Source organism: Ochotona princeps, chromosome 22 (genome assembly GCF_030435755.1).
Source record: "Ochotona princeps isolate mOchPri1 chromosome 22, mOchPri1.hap1, whole genome shotgun sequence".
Classification (NCBI taxonomy): domain Eukaryota; kingdom Metazoa; phylum Chordata; class Mammalia; order Lagomorpha; family Ochotonidae; genus Ochotona; species Ochotona princeps.
Genome location: NC_080853.1, coordinates 8813101 through 8836694, shown reverse-complemented (window position 1 = coordinate 8836694; position 23594 = coordinate 8813101). Strand labels below are relative to the sequence as shown.

Genomic DNA, 23594 nt, shown 5'->3' with positions numbered 1-23594 from the left:
TCATCAAAGAGCAGATGCTGTGTGGGTCCCCTGCTGGGAGGTCTCTATAGGGGGGCCTTAACTTCGCCAGGGAAGCAGAGGGCACAGGCATGGGGGCAGCCAGAGGGTCGGCTTTGCAAACACTGGGGGCTCTGGTGGTGACTGGCCACACTTAGCACTGCTCAACGCAACATTCTAAACTTCTAGTCACCCCATAAGGGTGTTCAATGCCATGAAGACAAAGAACTCACGCCTCCAGTTCAGCCAGGGGAAGGGAAATGGGCCACACGAATCAGCAGCCTCTGCACCCAGGTACTGTGATGTGGGTCTCCCAGGCAGCGGCTTAACCCACAGCACCACCACACCGCCCCCCCCCCCCCGCATGGTACTGTTGGGAGCTGGGTTTGAGTTCCAGCTCTGTGAACGTGTACCCAGGCAGCCAGTGGTGCTGGCTCAGGCAGTTGGCTTTTCCACCCGTGGGGAAGACCTGGGTCGAAGCCCCAGCTTGTGGGAGCTCACACCCTGGCCAGCCATGGCCGTGGCTCTGAACACAAGTCACACCTCGCCTCTCAGGGTTTCCTGTTACCACCCTGTCTGTGTGCAGGTGGCCCAGCCCATGCCCGTCCCGCCCCCGTTGCCCTCACTGATCTTCCCAGCATGCCCCATGCCATCAGCCAACCTCACATCTTGTCTACTGCTTGCTGCCCGTGCTGGCGTGGGCGGCTGGTGCAAGCTTTGGCTGTGGCCCTGGCGATGGAGTAATGGGGCATCCTTTTGGGCACTTGGCTCGCCTGTGCCACCCGCCATGTCCAGGCCTCCACACTCACTCTTCTTGAAGAACTTCTTGTGGCGTCCGGCCAGGCTGAGCTTGTAGTCCCCGCCACTGTCGCAGGTGCAGGTCTCGCTGCCCTGCCCGTAGTACTTGGGCACAAGGTTGGAGAGCGCCCTGCTTCCGCCGCCGCCGCCGCCAAAGCGCATGGGGCCCTTGCACTTGTGCAGCTTCAGCCTGCCTGCGGCGTCCTCCACGCACTGCCACTTCTGTGGGACACAGCGGGCTCAGCTGCATGGTGGCCAGCTCCAGGTGCCCACACCCAGGCCCTGGCCCTCCCCTGGGATCCGCAGCACCCTCGCCCACGCTGCTCCTTGGCTTGCGTGCAGCTGGAGGCCTCTCTGGTTCTCTGCTCCAGCGTTACCTTCATGAAAACCTACACCCCCAGGCCAGACAAGTGCACGCGGTCGAGGTGCGCGCCACCTGTTGCTCCAGTCCAGTACTTTCTAACTCCCTCTCCTGTTGACCCCATCCTCCCCTAAGCTATAGCTCCCAGCAGCAGGATTCTGAGCCCTCCCTTCTGCACCTGTTCCACCTGCCAATCAGACAGGACCCAGATCTGCTGCCCTGTGCTGTTGGGCACGGCCCTGCGAGCTCCGGGGTGTGTGCCCTGAGCCACCCCAGCCCTGGCTGCTTCCCTCCCTTCTCTGCCAGGCCCCACTCACCCTGCCCCGCCGTGTGCCTGCGCCCAGGCCAGGTGACCCGCACTTCCCATCTCTGCTGCCCTTCCCAGTGCCGCACACGGAAGTGGGCGGTGGGCACTGGCCTCGGCTGCTCTTGGAGCCCCCAGGGCACAGCTGGGAGGGTGGCAGCAGGTCTCACCTGCCCCAGCTGCTCACACGCCGTCTGGTACTCAGCGCGCTGGCACAGGTCCTTCACGCGCTGGTACCTGGGCAGGAAGTTCTCCTCCTGGGCATCGACTTTGTCGCTGTCACGCTTGTGCAGCAGTTTGCTGTGGGGTGGGAACAGGAGGTGAGAAGCTCGCTTTGGAGCCTGCTGACGGGAGCATCCTCCCCTGGGGCGTGCAGGTGCAGCCTGACCCCAGTCCAACTTAGAGGTTGGGTGCTACCAAGGCAGCACGTGACGGTAAGGAGTCTAGGAACCAGGGACGCTGCTGTGTAGCTGTGGGGAGCCACGCAGGGCGTGCATGACCCGCACACGGACTCCCTCCCACCCACAGGGACGCACGTGGGCTTCACTCGTGGCTGGGGCTTAGGATGCAGTGCCCTTGTCCTTGCCACCCCCTGTGGTGACATCTCTGACGCCCTGGGATATGGGGCCACTTAGTCTGCACCCCCAGAACCTGGCACTCACCCCCTTTCGACTAGAAAGGAGTCCCGCCAGACCCTCATTTTCTTCTTCAAGTGAAACCTGCAGAAAGCACACATCCAGCTCTTAGCCACCAGCACCCAGGGCAGCAGGGCCACGGCGCCCCCTGGTGGTCGACACCACACACAGCCGCTGTCAGGGACTCTGGTCTTCTGCTTTGTGATCCTTCAGGCCCTTGCATGGCTGCCATGCCCCAGGGATGGGGGTTGGGGGAGACTCACAGGCTGAGAAAGATGATGCCATGGCCTGCTCCCCACCAGCTCCAAGGGTCCCAAGTCCCATTATTCTCCTCCATCCCCAATCCTCGGGCCTCATGACTGGGTGGGGAGGCTATCTGGAGGCAGGGTCCCTCAGGGCAGTCACCTGTGCACAGACACACAGCCTGGGTCCTGGAGGAGGCCAGGGCCACAAGAGGTGCCTGGAAGCCAGAAGCCAGAAGCCAGGAGCAGTTACGGCGCTGGCCGCCAGGTGCTGCTGTGGCCACAGTGGCCATGGTTCTTCCCATTCTGTCCTGACTCAGCCCATCTGGTTGTCACTGCCAGGCACGTGGGGGGTCTGCCTTCCCAGGGTCACACCTGGGACTCCCAATTCCGGATGTTCCCAACAGGCACTACATGGGCGGTGTGGCACAGCTTGGGGTGCTGGGGCTCCAGTCTCAGTTCTACTTCAGATCTGGCTTCCTGCTGCTGTGTGTCCTGGGAGGCAGCAGAGGATGGCCCAAGGACCTGGTCCCTGCCACCCACAGGGAAGACCCGGATGGAGTTCCAGGCTGCTGGCCTTGACCTGGCTGGGCTCTGCTTGTTGGGAGCACTTGGAGAGTAAACGAGCAGTGATCTCGCTTGGTCTCTCTTTAGGGATTCTGTCTTACTTATTTGAAAAGGTAGAGTGATAGAAAAACAGCTCTTTTGTCACCAGTTCTTCCCCAAATGGCTGAAACAGTCAGGGACGGGACAAGCCAAAGGGCCATTAGCAGGGAGCTGGATCAGAAGTGGGGGTCCGACCAGAGCTCATGTGAGATGTACCCTCAAAGGCATCAGCTTAATGGGCTGTGCCCCAACACCGGCCCCCTCTGCCTTCCAAAGAGCTGAAATACAAGAAACTATGGCTGATAATGCTGCCCACCTCACTGAACCCCGAGGACCACCATGACCAACTGCCAGGCCCCCCACCCAGCACGGCTCCAGAGCAGGAAAGCCTGCCTGCCGTGGGGAGTGCTCAGCAGGTGCTAGCTCCCACGGCCACTGGGGACAGTTCCCAGCCTTCCACTCCAGGGCCCCTGGAGCAGGGCACCCTTCTTTCTGATGGCAGGTGGGGCTGGGGAGGACCTGGGCAGAGGTGGCCTGACCTCCCGCGACCAGGCACCCGCCGCCCCTCACCGGTTCCCAGGCCGCTCGGTGTCTAGCAGTTTGAGGATGGATTTCCCGTCCATGTCTGTGGGGATGTCCAGGCCCGCGATGTCCAGGATGGTGGGGGCCAGGTCGATGTTGAGGACGATGTGGGGGTTCCTGAGGAGACAGAGGGGAAACACTTGGCTCTCTGGGCAGTGGTAGCCAGGGGAGAGGGCACCCAGCCCTGCTGCAGAGAGACTCCCCCCGGAGGACACCTGCCACCCCCAGCTCTGCTCTGGGTGCCCCTGCCTGATGGTACAGAGCACAGGCTGGGCAGCCAGGCCTGCCTGTCCTCTCCACCTCACCCTGACCCTAACCGATCTTCTGGGGCCTCTGAGACCAACAGCCCCCTGACTGTTCCCAGACAGGCCTGGCACAGTCCGGACTCAGAACCTCTGTCCTTGCTGGCTCCTGTGTCTGGAATGTTCTCCCCTGTGTCCCACCAAGTGGCCCCCGACTCACACTTCAGTGAGTGTGGGCCAGGCCTGGCCTTGCAGCAATCACAGGAACATGGCTGGTTTAGAAGCCACCACGCACCCACCCTGGCAGGGATGCCCGAGGGCAGCAGGTGGGACCAGCTGTGGGTGTCGCGTGCTTGGCTTGCGCCTGTCCCACCCCTACCCAGCGTGTTTCCAGGCAAGACGGCAGCAGACACCCGTACACGCCGCTCTGTGGGACCACGCGTTCTGCAGCACAGGGACGCATGCTGCAGGAAGGCCAATGCCAAGGCCACTGCTGCAGCCCCAGCACTGGCATGCTTGCAACACACAGCAGGTCCTTGAGAAATATCTGCTGAGGAATTGCCACTGCCAGCTCTCAGACACCCAGTAGCTCTCCCTCGTCCGTGTGGGGTGTAGGCCGGGGTCCTAGGAACCACAGCACAGCCTCCAACACAGGCCACCCCCACAGTGGCCATGCTCAGGGCGCCCTCAGTAGCCAGGGAGTGATCCCAGAGCAGCACATGGTGTGGCACAGTGGGTGAAACCCACTGGCCTTCCTCCCCTTACCGTGTGACCCTGGGCAGCCAAACCCCCGCATGCGTCTGGGTCCTCAGTACAAATCAGGGCCGTAACTGCACCTTGTTCAGTAAGAACTTGGGCAAGTGACATGGCCGTCAAAGTGCTCAGTCCAGGCACACAGAGCAGGCACAGGCCCCAAGGGTAATCACAGCACCTCTGCTGGTGGGGACACCGAGAAGCCACGGGACAAGCTCAGCCCATACTCTGCTCCCAGGGCCACAGGTACATGTGAGAGAGGAGGCCCACTGTGCCAGGGCGGGCAGGAGTGAGCCCCTGCTGGCTCCAGGTACTCCCTGCTCAACCATACCCTTAACAGCAATCGCTCTGCTTTCCGGAAACCCCATTCCACCTGCTCTTAGAACAGCCGTGGCTGCTGCTCCCTTCTGCCCCCTGGCACTGACACTGCAGGTGCCAGCAAGTGTCACCTCCAAGGGGAGCGGCCCACGTGGTGCCGGGGTGAGGATAGGCGGGGGAGCCGGCTCAGCTCCTGTCAGCAATAACCCTCCACCTGGGCCTGACAACTGCCCACGCCCAGAACTGAATTCCACACACACACCCCCACACCCTAAGCTCCTAGGTTTTCTGGCCTGCAGCCCTTGCTCAGGCATGAGCCACTCCCAGTGGCACATGCTGCTCCGCAGAGTTTGGTCACACGTGGGAGGGTCCGCCCCGGGCTGTCTGGAATAGGCTGTGGGTGCAGGGTGGGGCACTTACAGCGAGCCAGCCTCCACGTTGGGGCCCCGCACGTAGAACGGCACTCGGATGTCGAACTCATAGGGCATGGACTTGCCCTTGACCAGGCCGAACTGGCCGATGTGGTAGCCATGGTCGGCGGTGTACACGAGGTAGGTGTTGTCCAGCTCGCCTGTCTCGAGCAGCATGTTGTAAATCTGCAATATGGGCTGGGGTGAGACCTGGAGGGAGCTCCTGGCTCCGGACTGGCCCAGTCATTTGTAGAGTGACTGGCCACTTCAGCCATTTGTAGAGTGATCTGTTTCTCTCTCTCTGGAATTCTGCCTTTCAAATACATATATATATATATATAATCTTAGGGGAAACGCTTACATCTTTAAAAAATTATAGTAGCCTAGGGGTTAAAATCTTCGCCTTGGGCCCGGCGGCGTGGCCTAGCGGCTAAAGTCCTCGCCTTGAAAGCCCCGGGATCCCATATGGGTGCCGGTTCTAATCCTGGTAGCTCCACTTCCCATCCAGCTCCCTGCTTGTGGCCTGGGAAAGCAGCTGAGGACGGCCCAATGCATTGGGACACTGCACCCGCATGGGAGACCTGGAAGAGGTTCCAGGTTCCTGGCTTCGGATCGGCGCGCATCGGCCCGTTGCGGCTCACTTGGGGAGTGAAACATCGGACGGAAGATCTTCCTCTCTGTCTCTCCTCCTCTCTGTATATCTGGCTGTAATAAAATGAATAAATCTTTAAAAAAAAAATCTTCGCCTTGCATGAATTGGAATCCCATATGGGCACTGGTTCATGTCCTGGCTTCTTGTTTATGGCCTGGGAAAGCAGTGGAGGATGGTCCAAAGCCTTGGGACCCTGCACCTGCGTGGGAGACCCAGCAGAACACCCTGGCTCCTGGCTTTGGATTGGCTCGGCTCTGACTGTTACAGCCACTTGGGGAGTGAACCTGCAGATCTCTTTTTGTCTGTAAATCTGCCTTTCCAAGAAATACAAATAAGTCTTCCAAATTGTATTTGAAAGAGACAAAGATAAGCAGAGAAACATTACCATCCATTCCCCAAATCCCCAAATGGCCAGGGTGGGCCAGGCTGAAGCCAGGAGCCGGGAACCCAACCCAGGTCTCACAGCAGGTCGCAGGGACCCACAGACTTGAGCCAGCACCTGCGGCCTCCTGGAGTGCACATGAACAGGGAGCAGGGCTGGGCTCCAACCCAGGCACTCACGGGACGTGGGCGTCTCTACTGCTGGGGTCTGGGTCTCCAGGGCACAGCCTCAAGGAAGGGGATGCTGGTCCCTGTGGTGCTCAGAGTGTGGGACCCACACTGGCTGGCTGCATGAGCACGACTGTGACCAACGTACATGGATAAGCAGTGTGCCACCTGTGTCCATGTGCCGGAACACTGTTCAGCAATAAGCAGGGCTGGATCCTGCCACAGGCCACACTCTAGAACAACCTCGAATACAGCAGGGGGTGCCACAGGTCTCACAGCGGGCAGCTACACTGGTGTGGTACGTGCACAATGGTAGATCCTCTGAGAGGGGGACACCATTGGTCTAGGCCTAGCACTGCAGGGAGAAGCGGATGTGGTGTGAGTATAGGAGGTGCACATTTGAGCTGGGTGGGTTGCATGGTGGGTACATTAAGTCTCCATGAAGCTGTTAGCAAAATGCACATGGGGACAGACACGGGGGTGACAGTTAAGCCTGTGTGTGGGACTCCACCTCCCATGCTGGGGGCCTGGGTTCAAGTCCTGCCTCTGCTCCTGACTTCCAGTTTCCTGCCAATAGGGAGCCCAGCAGGCAGCAGGTGTTGGCCCAAGTTACTGGGCGCCTGAGTCCCTGACTCCGGGCTCCTACCCCAGCTTGGCCCTGACCACTGTGGGTGTTCCGGGAGTGAGCCAGTGGATGCGAGCCCGCTTTCTGCTCATCAAGTAAATAAATAAATGCTCAGAACACGTACACATAAAAGGCCACAGAGGAGCCACGTGTCCACAGGGCTGTGCGGACCTGGGAGGCTGTGCGTCGAGCGCCTCCCCACGATGAGACGGTGCCTTAGCCTTGCCTCGGGCCGGCTCGGCCCAGCTCCTGGGGGTGGGCAGCAGGGAGCACGAGCGGGTGCCTACCGTCTCCATGGAGTCATCCACAGACATGAGCGTCTGCAGGCGCTTTCGCTGAAGCACGTTGGTGAACTCCATGTGAATGGGCTTCATGGGGCCTGTGTAGCGCATGATCCAGTGCTTGTCTGGGTTGGGGGCGTAGTTGTAGCTCGGCGTGCTGGTGGGAGGCACACACACACACGGTGGTCAGGACACAGGGGCAGGGCCCGGTACTCCAGAGCCCCCCAACACCCCTCTGCCCCAGGTGGACCTGCAGAGGGCACAGCTCATCCCATCCTTTGTGCCACAACCCAGAGAGGACAGGGGCAGTGACCCTGCTCCAGGGTACTCCAGCTTCTCTCCACAGTGAGGCCTGCAAGAGCTGCAGGGTTAATGACTGGCCACAAGGTCAGAGGTGTTTCTCTGACACTTGTCTGAGACTGGCTGAGGTGCACACCCTGCCACCGCCCGGCGCCCAAGCCTGCACTCCTGGGTACCTCCCAGCTCCCTCTGGGAGGTGGCAGGTGACACAGGGATTGAGCTGGGGTTACAGAAGAGTCCCTCACACTAGCTTCTGGATTTAAAGATCCCGTAGCTGACCGTTTATGCCTGTAAGGGCAAAGTCTAGAGGGCAGCTGCTGAGCACGCACGTCGGGCACATGCCACGTTCTAACTTCGTCATCACGATCTTGCTCCAGAGACATTCAGGGACCCGCCCAGGATCTCGGAGAATGAGTGATGGAGTCAGTGGCCACCTGACTGCGGCTGTGGTGGTGACGACCATCCGTAGCAATCAATAAACAGCGAACTATCGCCTGAGCGTTGACTGTCACCTTTGGCAGCTGCTGCTGCTGGCTGCCTGGAGGCGGGAAGCAAGGCGGTCACTTCCTAGAGGCAGAGCTGTGGCCCCAGCAGGTGATGCGGTCACCAAGGCCGTCTTATCATACATCCACGGCCTGTCTGGCACTTACATCACAAGTGCACCTGCAAGACTTTGGCCGAGACACGCCTGCTGCAAGATGATGCAGTGGAAACACAGCTGTGCTTGGTTTGGGGCCTTGGAACCTTCCAGAAGATTCCAGGAAAGATAGCTCCCTCTGAAGCCGTAACAGCCTTCTGTCACTTTAGCTTATGCACGTGGGGCAGGCTGACTGAACCCCGTCTGGTGGTGATGGGGCCGACTCTGGAGCCTGGGGCCAGGTGCCCCTTGAGCCTTCCCCCAGCCAAGCTGAAAACTAAGGCTAAGTTTGCCTTGCTCAGAGATGGAGCTGTTTAACAGGAGCCTTAAAGGGACAGGAGGCTGTGGGGATGGACTGGAGTGTAAGATGGCCTTTTCGGAGATGGCCGCTTGTCCCGCCATCCTGCGTACAGAACGGGGGCAAAACTGAACCTCTCTAATGTAAAAGCAGGACCCAGCTACTTGTCTGTCTTCCATAGCCCAAGATGTCCTTGCCTATTCTCCATCAAGAAGAATTCGCTGACTTGAGTGAGTGACCCAGCTGGCCCTACAAGGTTCTAATCTCCAGGCTCAAGACAGGTAAGAACCCTGATGGCCAGAGAGGTCCTGGGGTGATTTGTACAGGGAAAGCCCAGAACTCAACTGCTACCTGCGGGCAGCTCCCAGACCCCTCGGCGCACCCTGGCCATTTCACAACAAACACCTCCTTCCTTGCACCTCCCCCGTGCTGGGAAGCGGCTTTCTGCAAGCTGGGAGAGAGGACCTGGTTTGGGGGTCCCCTAGTGACAGCCCTAGTAGGTGTGCGGTGTTGGGCCACAGGAACTCCAACACCTTCCTGCTCCAAGGGCAGGAATCGTGAGCATGACTGTGCAGCCTTGGGCGGAGGCCAACCGCCACGCTGGCCCCCAGCAGGTTGCTGCGCGAGGTGGGAGTGAGCCGCAGCCTCCGGGCACCTTCCGGACTGTGCTTTCTGCCCCTCCGCCTCCCGTGGCTAGGTCCTTCCAGGCCCTCCTTCTTTCTTAGGATTTCCAGAACCAGTGGCCTTCCCTGCACTGGCTTACTGGCCTAGGGCCTGACCCACGTACAGAAGGTTCTGTGATGAGCCAACCTCCCCTGGTGCCCTCCCTCTCCCCCAGCAAGCTGTGGCAGGAGATGGGGGCTGGCTGCAGGCCTTGGGGGCCAACTTGTAGCAAGGGTCCCTGAACCTGAGTTAGACTGGCATCTCCCCAACTCCCCACTCCGAGACAGTGAGGGGACACTGCCTTCTGCTGCCCTTCCCTGGGTAAACCTCTGGGAAGGGGATTTTGAGACCAAATAATGCAAAACTGGCTGCCCAGGGCCCCCAGAGCAGCTGTGGGGAAACCTGTGGGACAGCACCCCCTGCCCTGGGCCTGGGGCGGGGACAGCAGGGAAGATAACCCATGTCTGCCTTTGTGTGAGCCTGTGTGTAGGTTTTCAAGTGCTGGTGTGCATGGTTGTGTGTGCTGTCATGTTCCCATGTACTCTGTGTGCCCACGTGCCCATATCTGTGCAGGGGGGAAGGCGACGGGCCCTGGGGTTGGGAATGGAGTGGCTGGGGTGGGGGGATGGTACTGCAGGAAGTGGGCAGGTGCTCCCATATCCCCAGTGATGCCCAGGACAGGACACCTGCCAGCTGCACCAGGTGGGGCATGGGGGAGCCTGGGCAGGGGAGCAGCTGGGACTGCAGGGGGAGGCAGGCGGGGAGCTGTGCGAGGCAGCACTAAAGGCTGGAACAACGCGCGGTTCATCATCTTCTGTCACATCCTGGTCCCTAAAGACCAGGGAGCAGGAGGTTACTGCACTGCCTCTGCCTCCCTCCCCAACCCCTCAGGCGGCGCTGTCAGAAAGTAATTACAGCCGCAGGGTGAGGAGGGCAATGCATTCTGACTGTAATGAAAATTAAACACCCTGAATATTCAGGCAGACTCCAAATTGCCCTGTCCTTGCAGCCCAGGAATGTCACGGCGAGGGCTGCCAAGCATCCCTGCTAAGCTGGAGGTGGCTGGAGGCAGAGAAAAGTCAGAGACTTTTCCAGAAAGATGTGCCAGCCAGCTGGCAGGAGGAGAAGGGATGGGAGGCTGGATTCAAACACTGGTTCTCAGGTATGCGCCCTCGCCTCTCCATGCCTCAGTTTCCTCGGGGTCCCCAGCCAAGGAGACCTGTCCTGCAGCTTGGTCCTCCACCCTGGGCCACCCCGTGAGCCTGCCAGGCAGGCAGCTGACTCTCACATGTGCTGGGATGCGTTGGGGAAGAGGTGCGAGTACTGGGGGGCCGAGTCCTCGGGGCCGTGGGGGGCTGCGTGGCTGATGACCATGAGCACGGGCCGGTGCGGGTACATCTTCTTGGACGTGCGGAAGAAGCTCACGCTGTCATTGGTGATAAGATCCGTGAGGTAATCCTGGGGGCAGGAGAGTGGGGAACCGGTGAGGAGCCGGGCCTGTGTCCGCAGGGCACAGGGCGTACCAGGCTTGCCCGCCCTCCCCCTGCAACCCTGCCTTCACAAAATAACAAAACCCAGTAACAGTGCTTGGGGCACCTGCCCCTCCCGAGTGTGTTGGCTAGCATCCCCACTTTGCTCCCCACTGGCTTCCTGCTCATGGCCACCTGGGAGGGAGCAGGTGACGGCTCAAGAACGTGGGTCCCTGTGGGAGACCCAGACGGTACTCCTGGCTGCTGGCTTCAGCCTGGCCCAGCTCCGGCTGCTGCGGACGTCTGGGGAGGGGTTATGAATCAGTAGAGAGCAGATTGTGTCTCTCACTCTGCCTTTCAAATAAATAAAAGTAAATAAATAAGACAGAAAAGGATGTTGCTGCCTCGGGCCAGTAGGAAAGATGGGGAAGGATGGTTACTGCTTAGGACCAATGCATTTTTCCTATTTGAACTTGAACTCACGCTGCCAGGGTGGCTCTAGCCTGTGGCACCAGCATCTCATATGGGTGCTGGTTCGCATCCCGGTTGCTCCATTTCCCATGCAGCTCCCTGCTTGTGTCCTGGGAAAGCAGCAGGGGATGGCCCAAGGTCTTGGGACCCCGCACCCACGTGGGAGACCTGGAACAAGCTCCTGGCTTCAGATCAGCTCTGTTCTGGCTGTCGGGGCCGTTTGGGGGAGTGAACCACTAGATGGAAGAATTTCTCTTCTTTTCCTCTAAACAATCTGCTTTCAAGTAAAGATAAATACCCCCCCTTTTAAAAAAAAAGAGGCAAGTTTGTGTTTTGGTGCAAACATTCTGAAATCATTGGATCATAACACATTTTTGATGAGTATTCAAACCCTCCTGAGCAGGTGGGTTTCAAAATGTTTTGCATCAAAATAAACTTACTCTTGTGTTCCCCTTTCAGTGGGTTTTGGGAGCACCCCCATGTGCATGGCTGAGACACAAAAAGGAAGGCCCATGCATGGGAGGGTGTGGGCTAGGCTAGGGGCTCTGGCATTGGACGTCCTGGTGGGTGTTTCGTGTGTGTGTGTGCGGTGGGCAGAGCAGTTATCACACCTGTCTCTGAAGGCCGACAGGAGGGTCTACAGCGCTAACAGTGCTCCCCGAGATGGTAGGAATGTAGGGAGACCTGCTCGCCCGTGGCTCTGGTCCAAAGCAGTTGTTCCCTGCAGCTGTCATTTAGCAACAGGATTGCTCTGGAAGGAGGAAGCAGTGAGCGCTGCACTGTGTGTCTGTGCTCCAGGATGGGCCTGTGCTCCTCCCCTGGCTGCCGGCTACCAGCTGCCGCATGGGCTGCTCCGCCTGCCTGGTCTGGGCATTTACAGGTGCAAAGGACTCATTCGGCATGTGCTTAACAAGCATTTGTGGGTGCCTGCAGCACAGGGGAGTGGGGCATCAGAGTGGCCGATGGAGGTCTGGGAAGGAGACCACAGCCGGCTGAGGTGCTTGCAGGAGCCCAGTGCCCACAGGTGCGTCTAGGAGGGGACACTCTTTTTGTCCCGGGAGGCCAGCGTTTATGTCTGGTCTGACCTTGCCTGAGACGAGTGGCCTCTCCCGCATCAGTCTCCTGCCTTTCAGGATTAGGAACATTTCCTACCTTAAGTCTGGGCTGAATCCTCCAGCTGCCAGAGCTGGGTTGGGGAGGAGAGGCCACCTGTGCCCCAGGTCAGCCCCCTGGCCCACCCCTCTGGGGTGGTCAGCCAGGAATATGGGTGGGGCTCCCTCTCCTGGGCGCTGGCTTGTCCAGGTGGAGTTACCCATTGCTAAGCTTAGAGTCACAGGCCTTCAGGCAGCAGCCGCAGCTTGGGCGGAGGGCCCTGGGGTCAGGCAAAACTGGGTTCAAATCCCAGCTCCACAGTCTGTCTTGGTGGACCCAGATCTCCTGTGTCCATCTGCCTTCCCTTCCCAGGTGGTGGTGTCAGTACTTAACCAGGAGAGAAAGAACCTGGCCAGAGCCTGCCTCCCGCACCTTGCCCTGACCCCAGTCCCACCCCATAACCAACACGAGTTCTCCAGTGACCTTCACAATGACTTCGAAAAGTAGATTATACCCACTTTACAGACGGGGAGATGGATTTCACCAACGAATAAGTGAAGACCAGAAGCTGGGATGGAAGACTTTGAGGGCCTTGGAGGGGACGTGGGCAGAGACCATAGCTTCCTCCCCGTGCTGCCTCCTGCTGGGGCAGGCAATGAGTGCAGTGGGCACTTGCCAGCTCTGACTGCCCAGCCCCTGCTCTCTGTCCCTGGACCCCCAGTAACTAGGCGGCCAGGAATGCTCGGGCTTGTCCTGGGGGGCTCTTGCCGTGAGGGCAGCAGGGAACCGGGCAAGCAGCAGCAAGGGGACTCCCAGGACGTCATCATTGGACTGTAGGGGGGCAAGGCCCAGCGTGCAGAGGAATTTGAAAAGGCAAGCAAGTGGGGGTTTTTAGGAGATTCAGGGAACTTGCCCACTCCGGGGCAGACACGCGGCCAGCCTCGGGGATTCGCTCCAGCCTGGAGTCCTGGGTTGACCCCACCGGGAAGCTGGGATTGAGTCACTGGGGTGGAGGGGAGGCTTGGGGGTGAGGCCAGGTGGGCGCTGTCATGTTAGCCAATGAGGCACAAAGCAGCCACCAGCCTTGACTACTGCAAAGGCAGGGGGGGACCCCCCAGCTCGCTGGCGCCCCCAGGAGGGGCGGGCTGGGGTGCCTTTATGGCTGCAGCACTGTCCACCTTTTCGCACTGTGGGTTCCCTGCTTTCACTCAGGCCTCTGCTCTCAGCCTGCGTTCCAGGGCAGGGCCCGGCCAGCCCCTCCTCCGGCTCACCAAGGACAGCATGCGACTTTCAGGCAGCCCAGGGAGAGTCAGGGCACGGACCCAGTCACCCAACGAGACTGCTGGGTGGGGGATGCGGTGTCTGCAGCCAAGCAGGAAGCTAGGTGGGTGTCGGACAGGGCCCCTGCCCCCAGGAGGAGGGGTGGGGACAGAATGGAAGCCAGGACCCAGAGTAAGGAGAAACAACTTCTGAGCTCCAGATGCAGCCACGCCCGACACCCACGCCCAACACCGTCACTGCTGGAGTTCCCTAACCCATTTCTTCAAGTAAACCTTTCTCAGGTGATCTTCTCTTCAGTGGAAGGGCTGTGTGAGATTTAAAGAGGAAGACAACGCCAAGTGCGGAATACAGGGTGGCACAATTCTGGGCTGGGAGTGCCAGCGGCCTCAGTGCTTGGCACAGCCCACTTGGCGATCCCACCTGGCATTTAAGACCAACCACAGGGTAGGGAGCTGGTGCCTGCTGAGCGCCAGCAGCTTCATCTGTAATCGCCCTTGCTGCAGGAGCTTGGTCGTGGCCGTGCTGGGTGCTGGGTGCTGGGTGCTGGGTGTAAACGCATGGCTCCCACTGCTTCAACAAGATGTCAACTAGCCAGACTCCCGGGGGCCAGGCATTGCTCCCCAAGAGAAGAAAACCCCCTGGGAGCAGAGGCTCATGGTCATGGTCAGACCCTGGGCGGTCAGGCTCCCACCCCCGGCTCACCTTGGAATAGTCAAAGCCGTGCCGCTCCTTCACGCCGTTGCGGCAGAGCGTGTAGTTGTAGAAGCGCGAGTTCTTCAGCAGGCCGACCCACTCCTTCCAGCCGGGCGGCACGTACGAGCCGTTGTACTCGTTCAGGTATTTCCCGAAGAAAGCTGTGGGCAGGAGGGGAGGCGCGTGAGATGGACGGTGGGAGCCCCAGCGCTTGGCTGAGAAGACCACCGCTTGATGTATCTGAGAGGCAGACGGAGAGAGAGCCCCCACCTGCTGCTTCATGCCCGGATGCCCTCAGCGGCTGGCACTGGGCCGAAGCTGCAGTCAGAAGCCAGAGCTGGGTACTGAACCCAGGAGGTGGCAGCTGGGCTGGTGGCCATGTTGCTAGGCAAAACACATCCCCTACTCCTTTTGAAGCCACCAACTGACTTAAAACAGCACCACCCCCAGCCCCGGCCATGGAGCCTGTGTCCACTTCTCCAATGTTCCACACACACAATAACACCCTACAGAAGGGAAAAGTCACTGTTTACGCTGTTTAAGATATGACCATCCAAGTGTCAGCATGAGTTGGGGTACAGTCATGTGTCCTCTGCAAAGTTCAGCTACCAGAGGCAAGCCCGTGCAGAGTGAGTGCTGCCAGGCTAAGTGACAATATCAGAGTATGGGCTAGCAGCCACCACCACCATTCACAGCAGCGCGGACCTCCACGGGTGACACCCGGTGGGCTTGTGGCTCACGCTCCTTCTGAAAGCCAAGGCTAAGTGTCAGGGGTACGAGAATCATTTTTCCCATTCAAGTTTGTGGACTCCCTGGGGCCTGGCAGCATGGCTGGTATTTAAAACAAAGGGCAACGCTTGGCGTGGATGGGGCTATGGGGTGCTTGGGACCTGTACAGCCTGCTAGGGAGGGGGCGCGCCAGCCCCCCCACCATAGAGACCTCTCGGGATGAACACAGTCGTATCTTCTGACTCTGTAAATAGAATCTTGGTACTAAGGGGCCAGTGCAATAGCTCAAGTGGCTGATCCTCCACCTGTAGCTGTCAGCATCCCATAGGGCTGCCAGATCATGCCCCAGCTCTTCTTTTTTTTTTTTTAAAGATTTATTCATTTTATTACAGTCAGATATACACAGAGAAGGAGAGACAGAGAGGAAGATCTCCATCCGATGATTCACTCCCCAAGTGAGCCGCAACGGGCTGATGCGCGCCGATCCGAAGCCAGGAACCTGGAACCTCTTCCAGGTCTCCCACGCGGGTACAGTGTCCCAATGCATTGGGCGGTCCTCAACTGCTTTCCCAGGTCACAAGCAGAGAGCTGGATGGGAAGTGGAGCTGCCAGGATTAGAACCGGCGCCCATATGGGATCCCGGGGCTTTCAAGGCGAGGACTTTAGCCGCTAGGCCACGCCGCTGGGCCCTCTTCTACTTCTGATCCAGCTCCCGGCTTGTGGCCTGTGAAACCACTGGAGGATGGCTCAAAGCCTTGGGACCCTGCACCCAGGTGGGAGATCCGGACGAGGGTCAGGGCTCTTAGCTTCAGACTGGCTCAGTTCCGGCAGGAGCGGCCATGTGGGGAGTTAATCATCGGACAGAAGATCTTCCTCTCTGTTTCTCTTCCTCTCTGTATATCTGACTTCCCAATAAAAATACTAAATAATTCTTAAAAAAAAAAAGAAAAAGAATCTTGGCATTTACCTAACAGACCAGCATTCACCATTCACCTGGCACACATGGGATATGTTCATAGTGACATTCAACAGCAAGTCACCAGAAACCAAAGGAATGTTCTCCAGCAAAATGGCTACACAGCACTATGCAGCTTTATGTGCAGCGGGAACCCTGAGTCACGAGACACGCCCAAAATTGTACCCAAGCACGCAGCTGCCCTCCTCAACCTGGCATGGACACATGTGGTGCGAGGCCCTTCACAGAACTCAGAACTGGACCAACCGGACCTCTGCGGTTAGCACACCGGGTGGCTGCCAGACAGGAAGGGGGTGGGAAGGGGCCTGGGGGCTTCTCCATTTCTTGCTTGAACCCGGGGCCTGCATACCTGGGGAGGGGTGCACTTCTTCACACGCTCACCTTAGGCCAGTGACTCCAAAGCAACCCAGGCACAGCTGGAAGGAGCAGTGGTTTCCAATGCCACAGCACGGTAGATGGCTACGCTGGACAACTGCGGATCTTGTTTTTTAAAGATGTATTTACTTATTCGAAAGAGTTCTTGCAATGGCTGGAGCTGGACCAAATGAAACCAGGAGCCTGGAGCTCCATCCAGGTCTGCCATGCGCGTGACATGGGCCCAAGCACGAGGGCCATCTCCCGCTGCCTTCCCAGGTGCACTGGCAGGGAACTGGGTCAGAGGCCAGGCAGTTGGCACTTGAACCATAATCAGATGGGATCCTGGCACTGCAGGTGGTGGCCCAACTCACTAAGCCACAACGCTAGTTCCAGAGCTGCTAACTTCTTAGTTTCACTTATCCATGGGTTCAGAACCTCCCAGAAGGAAGCTTGGCACTTTATTCAGTGGTGGTATGCAAGTTTCTTTTTGAAACAAGCAATGTCTGAGGGATAAAGCAACTTGAAGAAAAACACTCGGCAAATAACAGAATGGGTGTGTCCGGGCGGTACCTGGAACCGCCTGCTGGGTTCAAGGCAGTGCATGCCACCTTGCTCATTCCACAGCGACAGCCTGGCACCACGGCCGGCACGGATGCTGGCCCACAACACGTGCTATGATGTTTGCACAAAGCCTCCTTGTGACACAGTTCTCTGTCCCCGTCATCAGGCACCACGTGAGGCCATCCAGGAGCTGGCCTGGGCACCAAGGTGTGGCTGTGAACAAGCAGGCAGATTCTCTTGGGAGCTGATATCCTAGCGGGGACTGTGATGGATGAAGACGGTGTTATGGGTGAGAGGAGGGATCAAGACAGTCAGGGAGAATGATCTGGGGCCCGCGGGGTGCAACACCAGCACCTCGCATGAGTGCTGCCCGCATCCCAGCTGCTCCCTGTGTGCCCCAGCTCCCTGCTCATGGCATGGGAAAGCAGTGGAGGATGGCCCAAGTGTTTGGATCCCTGTTGCCACCGACATGGGAGACCTGGAATAAGCTCTGGGGTCCTGGTTTTGGACCAGCCCAGCTCTAGCCACTGCAGCCATTTGGGAAGTGAACCAGCTGATGGAAAAGCTCTCTGTCACTCCTGGGTCTGCAGGAGAGTAGCTGAGGACCCAGATAGATGCCGTGGGGCCCTGGGTTCCCTCCAAGGTCTCCCTAGTTCCTAGGCAACTGAGCCTACAGGTTTGTCCCCACAGATCCGGATCTGGGCCAAGGTCTTGGCAGGAGAGCGCACGTGCAGTGAGGCATGCTAATGAGTTTCCGGTCCTGGCCCAGCCGGGGCAGAGCTGCGGGGGAGAGTACGCAGCGTCCCTCCCGTGCTCTTGGGTGCCCACCCTTGCCGGCTGTCCCAGGGCGCCGCTGCCCTGAGCTCTTCTCTCTGCTGGAACAGCCTTTGCTGCCGTCTCCTCCCTCTCCCCTTCCAACCCTGGAGTTGATTATTTAGGCTCCACAGGGCCCTGGAAAACGGGGCTGCAGCCAGGCTCTTAGTGCCAAATTAGATTTCGCTTGCATTTGATTAGATTTCCCAAGGCAGTTTTTAAAATGGTTATTCCGGCACCAGTTGAGGTGGGAGAAGCAAATTAGCATGGACCCTGGGGCTCTGGGACTGGGAGACCCAGCCAAGAGAATGAGCCAGAATTAAAGGCATGGCAAAAGTGCAGTGCACAGAAAGCCGAGAGAGGCAGCTAGAGGGGAGGCAGGGGCCAGGCCAGGGAAGGCCACGGACAGGGTGTCAGCTGCCAGCTGTCCCCAGGAAGCAGGCTGGTGTCTGTCAGAGTGAAAATCAGACCTGACAGTCAGAGGTGTGGCGAGGCCTGGCTGGACCTGTGGCCCTCTGGGTGCCATGGGCTCCTTCCTCAGGGACACAGCAAGTCCAGGCTCCCGGGGCGGCGGTGGGTGTGGGGATAAGAGGTGTGTGTCATATGTAACTGAGCAGTCAGAGCATCGCGGCTGCCTGGCCCTGCAGCCAGCTCAGGGACACAGAGAGCCACACGCTGGGCACACTGAGCCACTGGGACAAAGCATCAAGGAGACGCTTTGGGACATCAGAATGGGCCAAGCGGGGTTTACATCAGACCCTGGAAACTCGGCAACCCAAAACGCAGACAGACACACGCAGACACATGGGATGTCATCAAACCAGAGCATCCGCCTCACAAAGGAGACAGCTGACAGGGTGAGGTGGCAGCTGGGACAACGGGGGTCCGTCTGCGCGTCACAGGGTGGAGAAAGAGCTCAGGAAGTCGACAGCAAACAGCCGAAGGAGCCATGGGAAATCGGGCAGCAGCTCCAACGAGACACTTTCCAAAGGAAGATGTATAGATGGCCGGCAGGTGCACCTATGACGCTCCACGGCGTGGCTCAGCAGGGAGAGGCTGCAGTGAGCTGTGGTCTCCCCACAGCAAGATGGCTCATTCCTGTGGAGGTCCTCCCAAAATGAAAACTAGACCCAGCCCACGATCCTGTAAACCCCCACCAGGCGTGTGTGTGTGTGTGTCTGAAGGAAACACAACCCATGTCAGAGAGATGCCCGCACGCCCGTGTTCACAGCGGCACTACTCGCGACAGCCCAGAAATGCAAATGGCCTGAGTGTCCGCTCACTGATGAATGAAACACACCGCCTGCGGCCAAGGGAGTGCTGCCCAGTCCTAAACAAGGCACCTGCAGCAACACAACAGAACCGGAAGTCATGCTGCTCAGTCGGAAATGGGCAGACACGGGCCGTGGGCTCCCACCTGTAGAGAATACACAAACTCTGGGCTCAGGGCCAGCACTGTGGTTCCACAGGTTAAGTGGCCACCTGGGACACCGGCACCCCATAGAGGTGCTGCTTCAAACTTGAGCTGTTTGACCTCTGATGCAGCTCCCTGCTAATGTGCCTGGGAAAGCAGCAGAAGGGAGTTTGGGCCCCTGTACCGTGTGGGAGACCTGAATGAACATGCTGGTTCCTTGCTTCATTCTGGCCATTTGAGGAGTTGGTAGACAGAAGACCTAACCCTGCTTTTTATAAAAAAAACCCCGGGGTCTGGCACGTAGCACAATGGCTAAATCCTCACCCTGCAAGCTCCAGGGTCCCATAGGGGATCTGGCTTGTGTCCCAGCTGCTCCATTTTCCACCCACTGCACTGCTTGTGGTCTGGGAAGGCAGTGGAGGATGGCCCAAGACCTTGGGCCTCTGCACGCATGTGGGAGGCCAGGGAGAAGCCCCCGGCCCCTGGTTTCACATCGGCTCAGCTGCGGCTATTACGATCATTGGGGAGTGAACCAGCAGATGGAGGATCTTTTTCTCTGTCTTCTTTTCCCCATAAATCTGATCTACCTTTCCAATGAAAACAAATCCTAAAAAAAAAAAAAAAAAAAAGATAGTGATAGCCTGGGGTCCAGGGGAGTGGCTGTTCACAGGCAGCCAACAGTCTAGTCAGATTTCTGTGGCTTGGGCTGGCAATAGCAGCCCTCCCACGCGTGCTCAAGTCCCGGCCCTAACCACAGCTGGGTATAGGATGAGCTTCCTGGCAGCTCCTCACGGCACAAACCCTTGTGCCCGACACACACACACACACACACACACACACACACACACGGTGGGCCACGGCCTCTGTGTCCCCTTCTGCAAATTCACTGCTGACCACTACTCAGCTCACTCCACCTGCAACTGCCTCTCTGTCCTCCCGGGGCAGAAGCCCACAGCTGGTATCCAGAACTGGCAGCCAAAAAAGTTGGAGATGCCACAAAGGCGAAAAAATTATAGAGCTGTGCCGGCCTGCTGCTGGCAGGAGGGGCTGCGTCCCTGCCACGAGGCCCCGCACGTCCAGGGCACTTGGGCACAGCCGAATTCATCAAGAAAAGGAAGAAAAGGGGCACTCATGGCGACTCCCAGACAACACAGCCTCACAGCGGGGTAGGAAGAGAGTGAGCTGGGAGAGTCACAAAAGCAAGAAACAGCTCCACTTGGATGCACTGGCAGTGATGAAAATGAACCCTTCTCAGGTCCTTCTGGAGACCTCGATTTTCCCATCTGAGAAATGGGAATAACACAGTATGTGCCTTGCAGGATTGCTCTGAAAACTCATGTGGTCATCTCGAGGGTAGTACTCACATAACCACATACGCGCATCCTTCTGTATACTTTATCCTAAAAAATTTTTAACTTGTGGATCCAGCACGATGCCTAGTGGCTAAAGTCCTTACCTTGCATGCGTTGGGATCCCATTTGGGCGCTGGATCTGAAATCCCGACAGCCCCACTTCCCATGCAGCTCCCTGCTTGTGGCCTGGGAAAGCATGGAGGATGGCCCAAAGCCTTGGGACCCTGCACCCAAGTGGGAGACCAGGAAGAGGCTCCTGGCTTCTGATCAGCTCAGCTCTGGCCATTGTGGCCATTTGGGGAGTCAATCCATGAATGGAAGATCTTCCTCTCTCTCTTCCTCTCTGAATATCTGCCTTTCCAATAAATTCTTAAAAAAATTTTAAACACGTATTCATTTGAAAGGCGGACACATACACACACACTCTCTCTCTGGAGTGTGCACACTTGGGGAGAAGCTGTGAGCTGGGAACTCAGCCTGGGTTTCCCACTGGGTGTCAGGGATCCATCGCCGCTGCCCCCTGGGGAGTGGAAGTGGAGTTCCACCTCAGGCCAGCACTCTGTCACTGGGTGTGGGTACCCCCAGGCCTGTGTGGGTCACCCTGAGCAGCCAATGCAACCTCAGTGCCCCGTGAACAGTTGCTACATGTGCAGCTCAGGGAATCCAGGCTCAGTGAGGAGTCTCTGCCCTTGGTTGCATCTGAGGACCCATGACTGATGGGCTGGCACAGAGCAGTGCCATGACAGGTGGTGTCTTCACAGCCACCATGGGCCGTCCCTCACGTCCCACCTCATGCTCAGTTCACATCTGCGTTAGGTGTCCCTACACAAACACAACAGAATCTGTGTTCCCAACCCCACTTCAGCTGGGGGCATGAGGAGAGGTGGTCATTGCTGTCCCTAGAACTTCCCCTGCCCTGTCCAGCCCCGCCCCACAGGGCAGCAGGTCCTGCGGTTGGAGTCACCACTCCTGGTAGACCCTGCTTGTCTGAATGCTGCTGGGGACGTTCCAGAGCTGGACGGGAGAACCAGGCAGTCTGGGACCGCGCCCACACCTGCGTCCTATAAAAGCCGTGTCTCCTATAGCCAGCAGCCCCCATCAGGAACCTGTAAGCCCAGTGCAGGGGATGTTAGCACAGGCAAGAGAGAAACATGGGGCTCCGGGGCCAGCTTCATGGCTCAGTTAGCTAATTCTTCCCTTGCAAGTGCCAGGATTCCATATGGACGCTGGTTCTTGTCCCGGTACTCCACTTCCCATCCTGCGCCCTGCTTATGGCTCAGGAAAGCAGAGCAGGATGACCAAAAGCCTTGGTACCCTGTACCCTCGTGGGAGACCAGGAGGGACGCTCTTGGCTTCGGGGACTTAGCCCCAGCCTTTGCAACCATTTGGAGAGTGAACCAGTGGATGGAGGATCTTTCCCTGTCTCTACTCTCTGCAAATCTTCCTTTCCAATAAAAATAAATGCATCTTAAAAACAAACAAAAGCAGGGGGCTCTGCTGCCAGAGACGAACAGAGAGCTCAGGGCCACTGCTCTCCGCAGGCCAGCAGGTCTGGCCACACAGGAACCCACTAACCCTCAGCATCCACTCCTTCATCCCTAGCAACACAGCAGGTGCCTGAATGCTTGGGCTTGACCCTGGATCTGCCTAACCGAGGGACCCCAGGCGAGTCACCCACCCCATGGTGCTTCAGCTAGCCATAGCGCACCACTGCCCACCGCCAGGTAGGGGGCCGGGCTGCCCCACTGAGCAGCAGTCAAGGGGACTTAAGATATCTCTCTTTTGGAGAACTTTCTGGGCCATCTGGGCAGCTGTCCATACCGGGGAAGCCACATGTTCATCTGCAATGCCTCCACCTATGTCATGCAGCCAGCAACGCACAGTCGCTTCACTTGATTGCGCCATGAGCAGCTAACACTTCATTATTCTGGAGCAATCAGACCTGCTCTCCACTAACGAGTCACTCATGTAAAGCAGCGGCCGTGCCACTGTGTGTAAAGTACTTGATCAACGTATCTGCATGTAATTGACTTCCTCTATAATTTTGAGTATTTTCTGCCATGCACTGGCATGCAAGTCATGGGCGATTTCCAGTTATTCCTCCACAGGAAGTGGGCATGCTTCCTCTCTGTCTTCTACTTCCTGCCACCTGGGCGTGGCCACAGTGGGGATCCATTCAACAGAGGCAAACTCTCAGCAGCACCACCACGAGGAGCCCAGAGGTCCACACCTTCCTGGGCTGTCTGTGCCCACCAGAGAAGCAAGCATGTAGGATCCTTAAACCACCGCTGATGGGGACCCCACTGCCATCAGCACCACCCAGCTGGTGGCAAACACAGGGCGTGGCCTTGACCCAAACCCGGCCAGCCGGGGACTTGGTGCATGCGCTCAGCATTGCAGACATCAAGTCCCCGTGGTGCTCATCCAACCCTTCTGCTGCAGTGAAATCAGTAGAAAATAACACATAAGATGCCTAACTCAATGGGGCTACGTTGCAAGAAAACCGTACAAAGAGGTGGCAGACTCCCCTGGGCTGGGCTGCACAGCAATGGCTGCTCACACTGGCATTGTCTTTTTCTTAAAAGACAGGCTGAGATCTGAATTTTTTTGGAGTACAATTTCCAGATTGTAAGAAGCAGTCTGTAACTTAAATGGAACAGGTATATAAGAGGGAGGCGGGCTGCAGCTACTGGATTTTGCAAGACTCAAGGCTGGTTCTGAGCTGCTCGGGGGGCACGCCTTGCTCCTACTCCAGTCACCAGTAGAAGGAGCTGGAAGTGGGAGGCGTTCGCCATCTGCTCTGTGGTTTCTTGGGGACTTCTGAGGGCCAGTGGTGAATGGGCGAAAAGTCCTCTGCTTGCTCGGGGACTGTATCAACAGGAGATGCAAATGCCACCAGCCTGAGGTCCGTGTGTTTCTGGCACTCACACTGGTGGAGGAGACAGGGCTGGAAGGCGGGGCATGCCATAAACCCAAGCCCCGAAGCTCGGAGCGCTGGGCGCTTTGCGCTGCTCTCTAACTGGAGCCTTTGAATTCTGGGCTGCCTGCAAGGTTACAACACAAGTCTTTCTTCTGCTCTGAAAAGACGCCCAACGCAAATTATTGCCCGCAGTGCTACATCAATGCCGAGGAA

At 58.0% G+C, this 23594-nt stretch overlaps 1 protein-coding gene across 3 annotated transcripts in view; it reads right to left on the bottom strand.

Moving 5' to 3' along the window:
• The window catches only part of SULF2 (sulfatase 2), a 67595-nt gene that overhangs the window by 6420 nt on the left and 37581 nt on the right, over positions 1-23594 (bottom strand). For 2 of the 3 annotated variants that reach the window (XM_058679530.1, XM_058679531.1), the window contains exons 4-11: positions 14269-14420; positions 10542-10711; positions 7362-7512; positions 5259-5434; positions 3514-3642; positions 2123-2179; positions 1631-1760; positions 807-1017 (exon numbers count right to left, since the gene is read on the bottom strand). In XM_058679530.1, coding sequence (XP_058535513.1) covers positions 807-1017; positions 1631-1760; positions 2123-2179; positions 3514-3642; positions 5259-5434; positions 7362-7512; positions 10542-10711; positions 14269-14420 — 1176 coding nt within the window. Of the gene's footprint in view, positions 1-806; positions 1018-1630; positions 1761-2118; positions 2180-3513; positions 3643-5258; positions 5435-7361; positions 7513-10541; positions 10712-14268; positions 14421-23594 lie in introns of those variants that run through there. The other variant, XM_058679532.1, reaches the window with a different exon arrangement.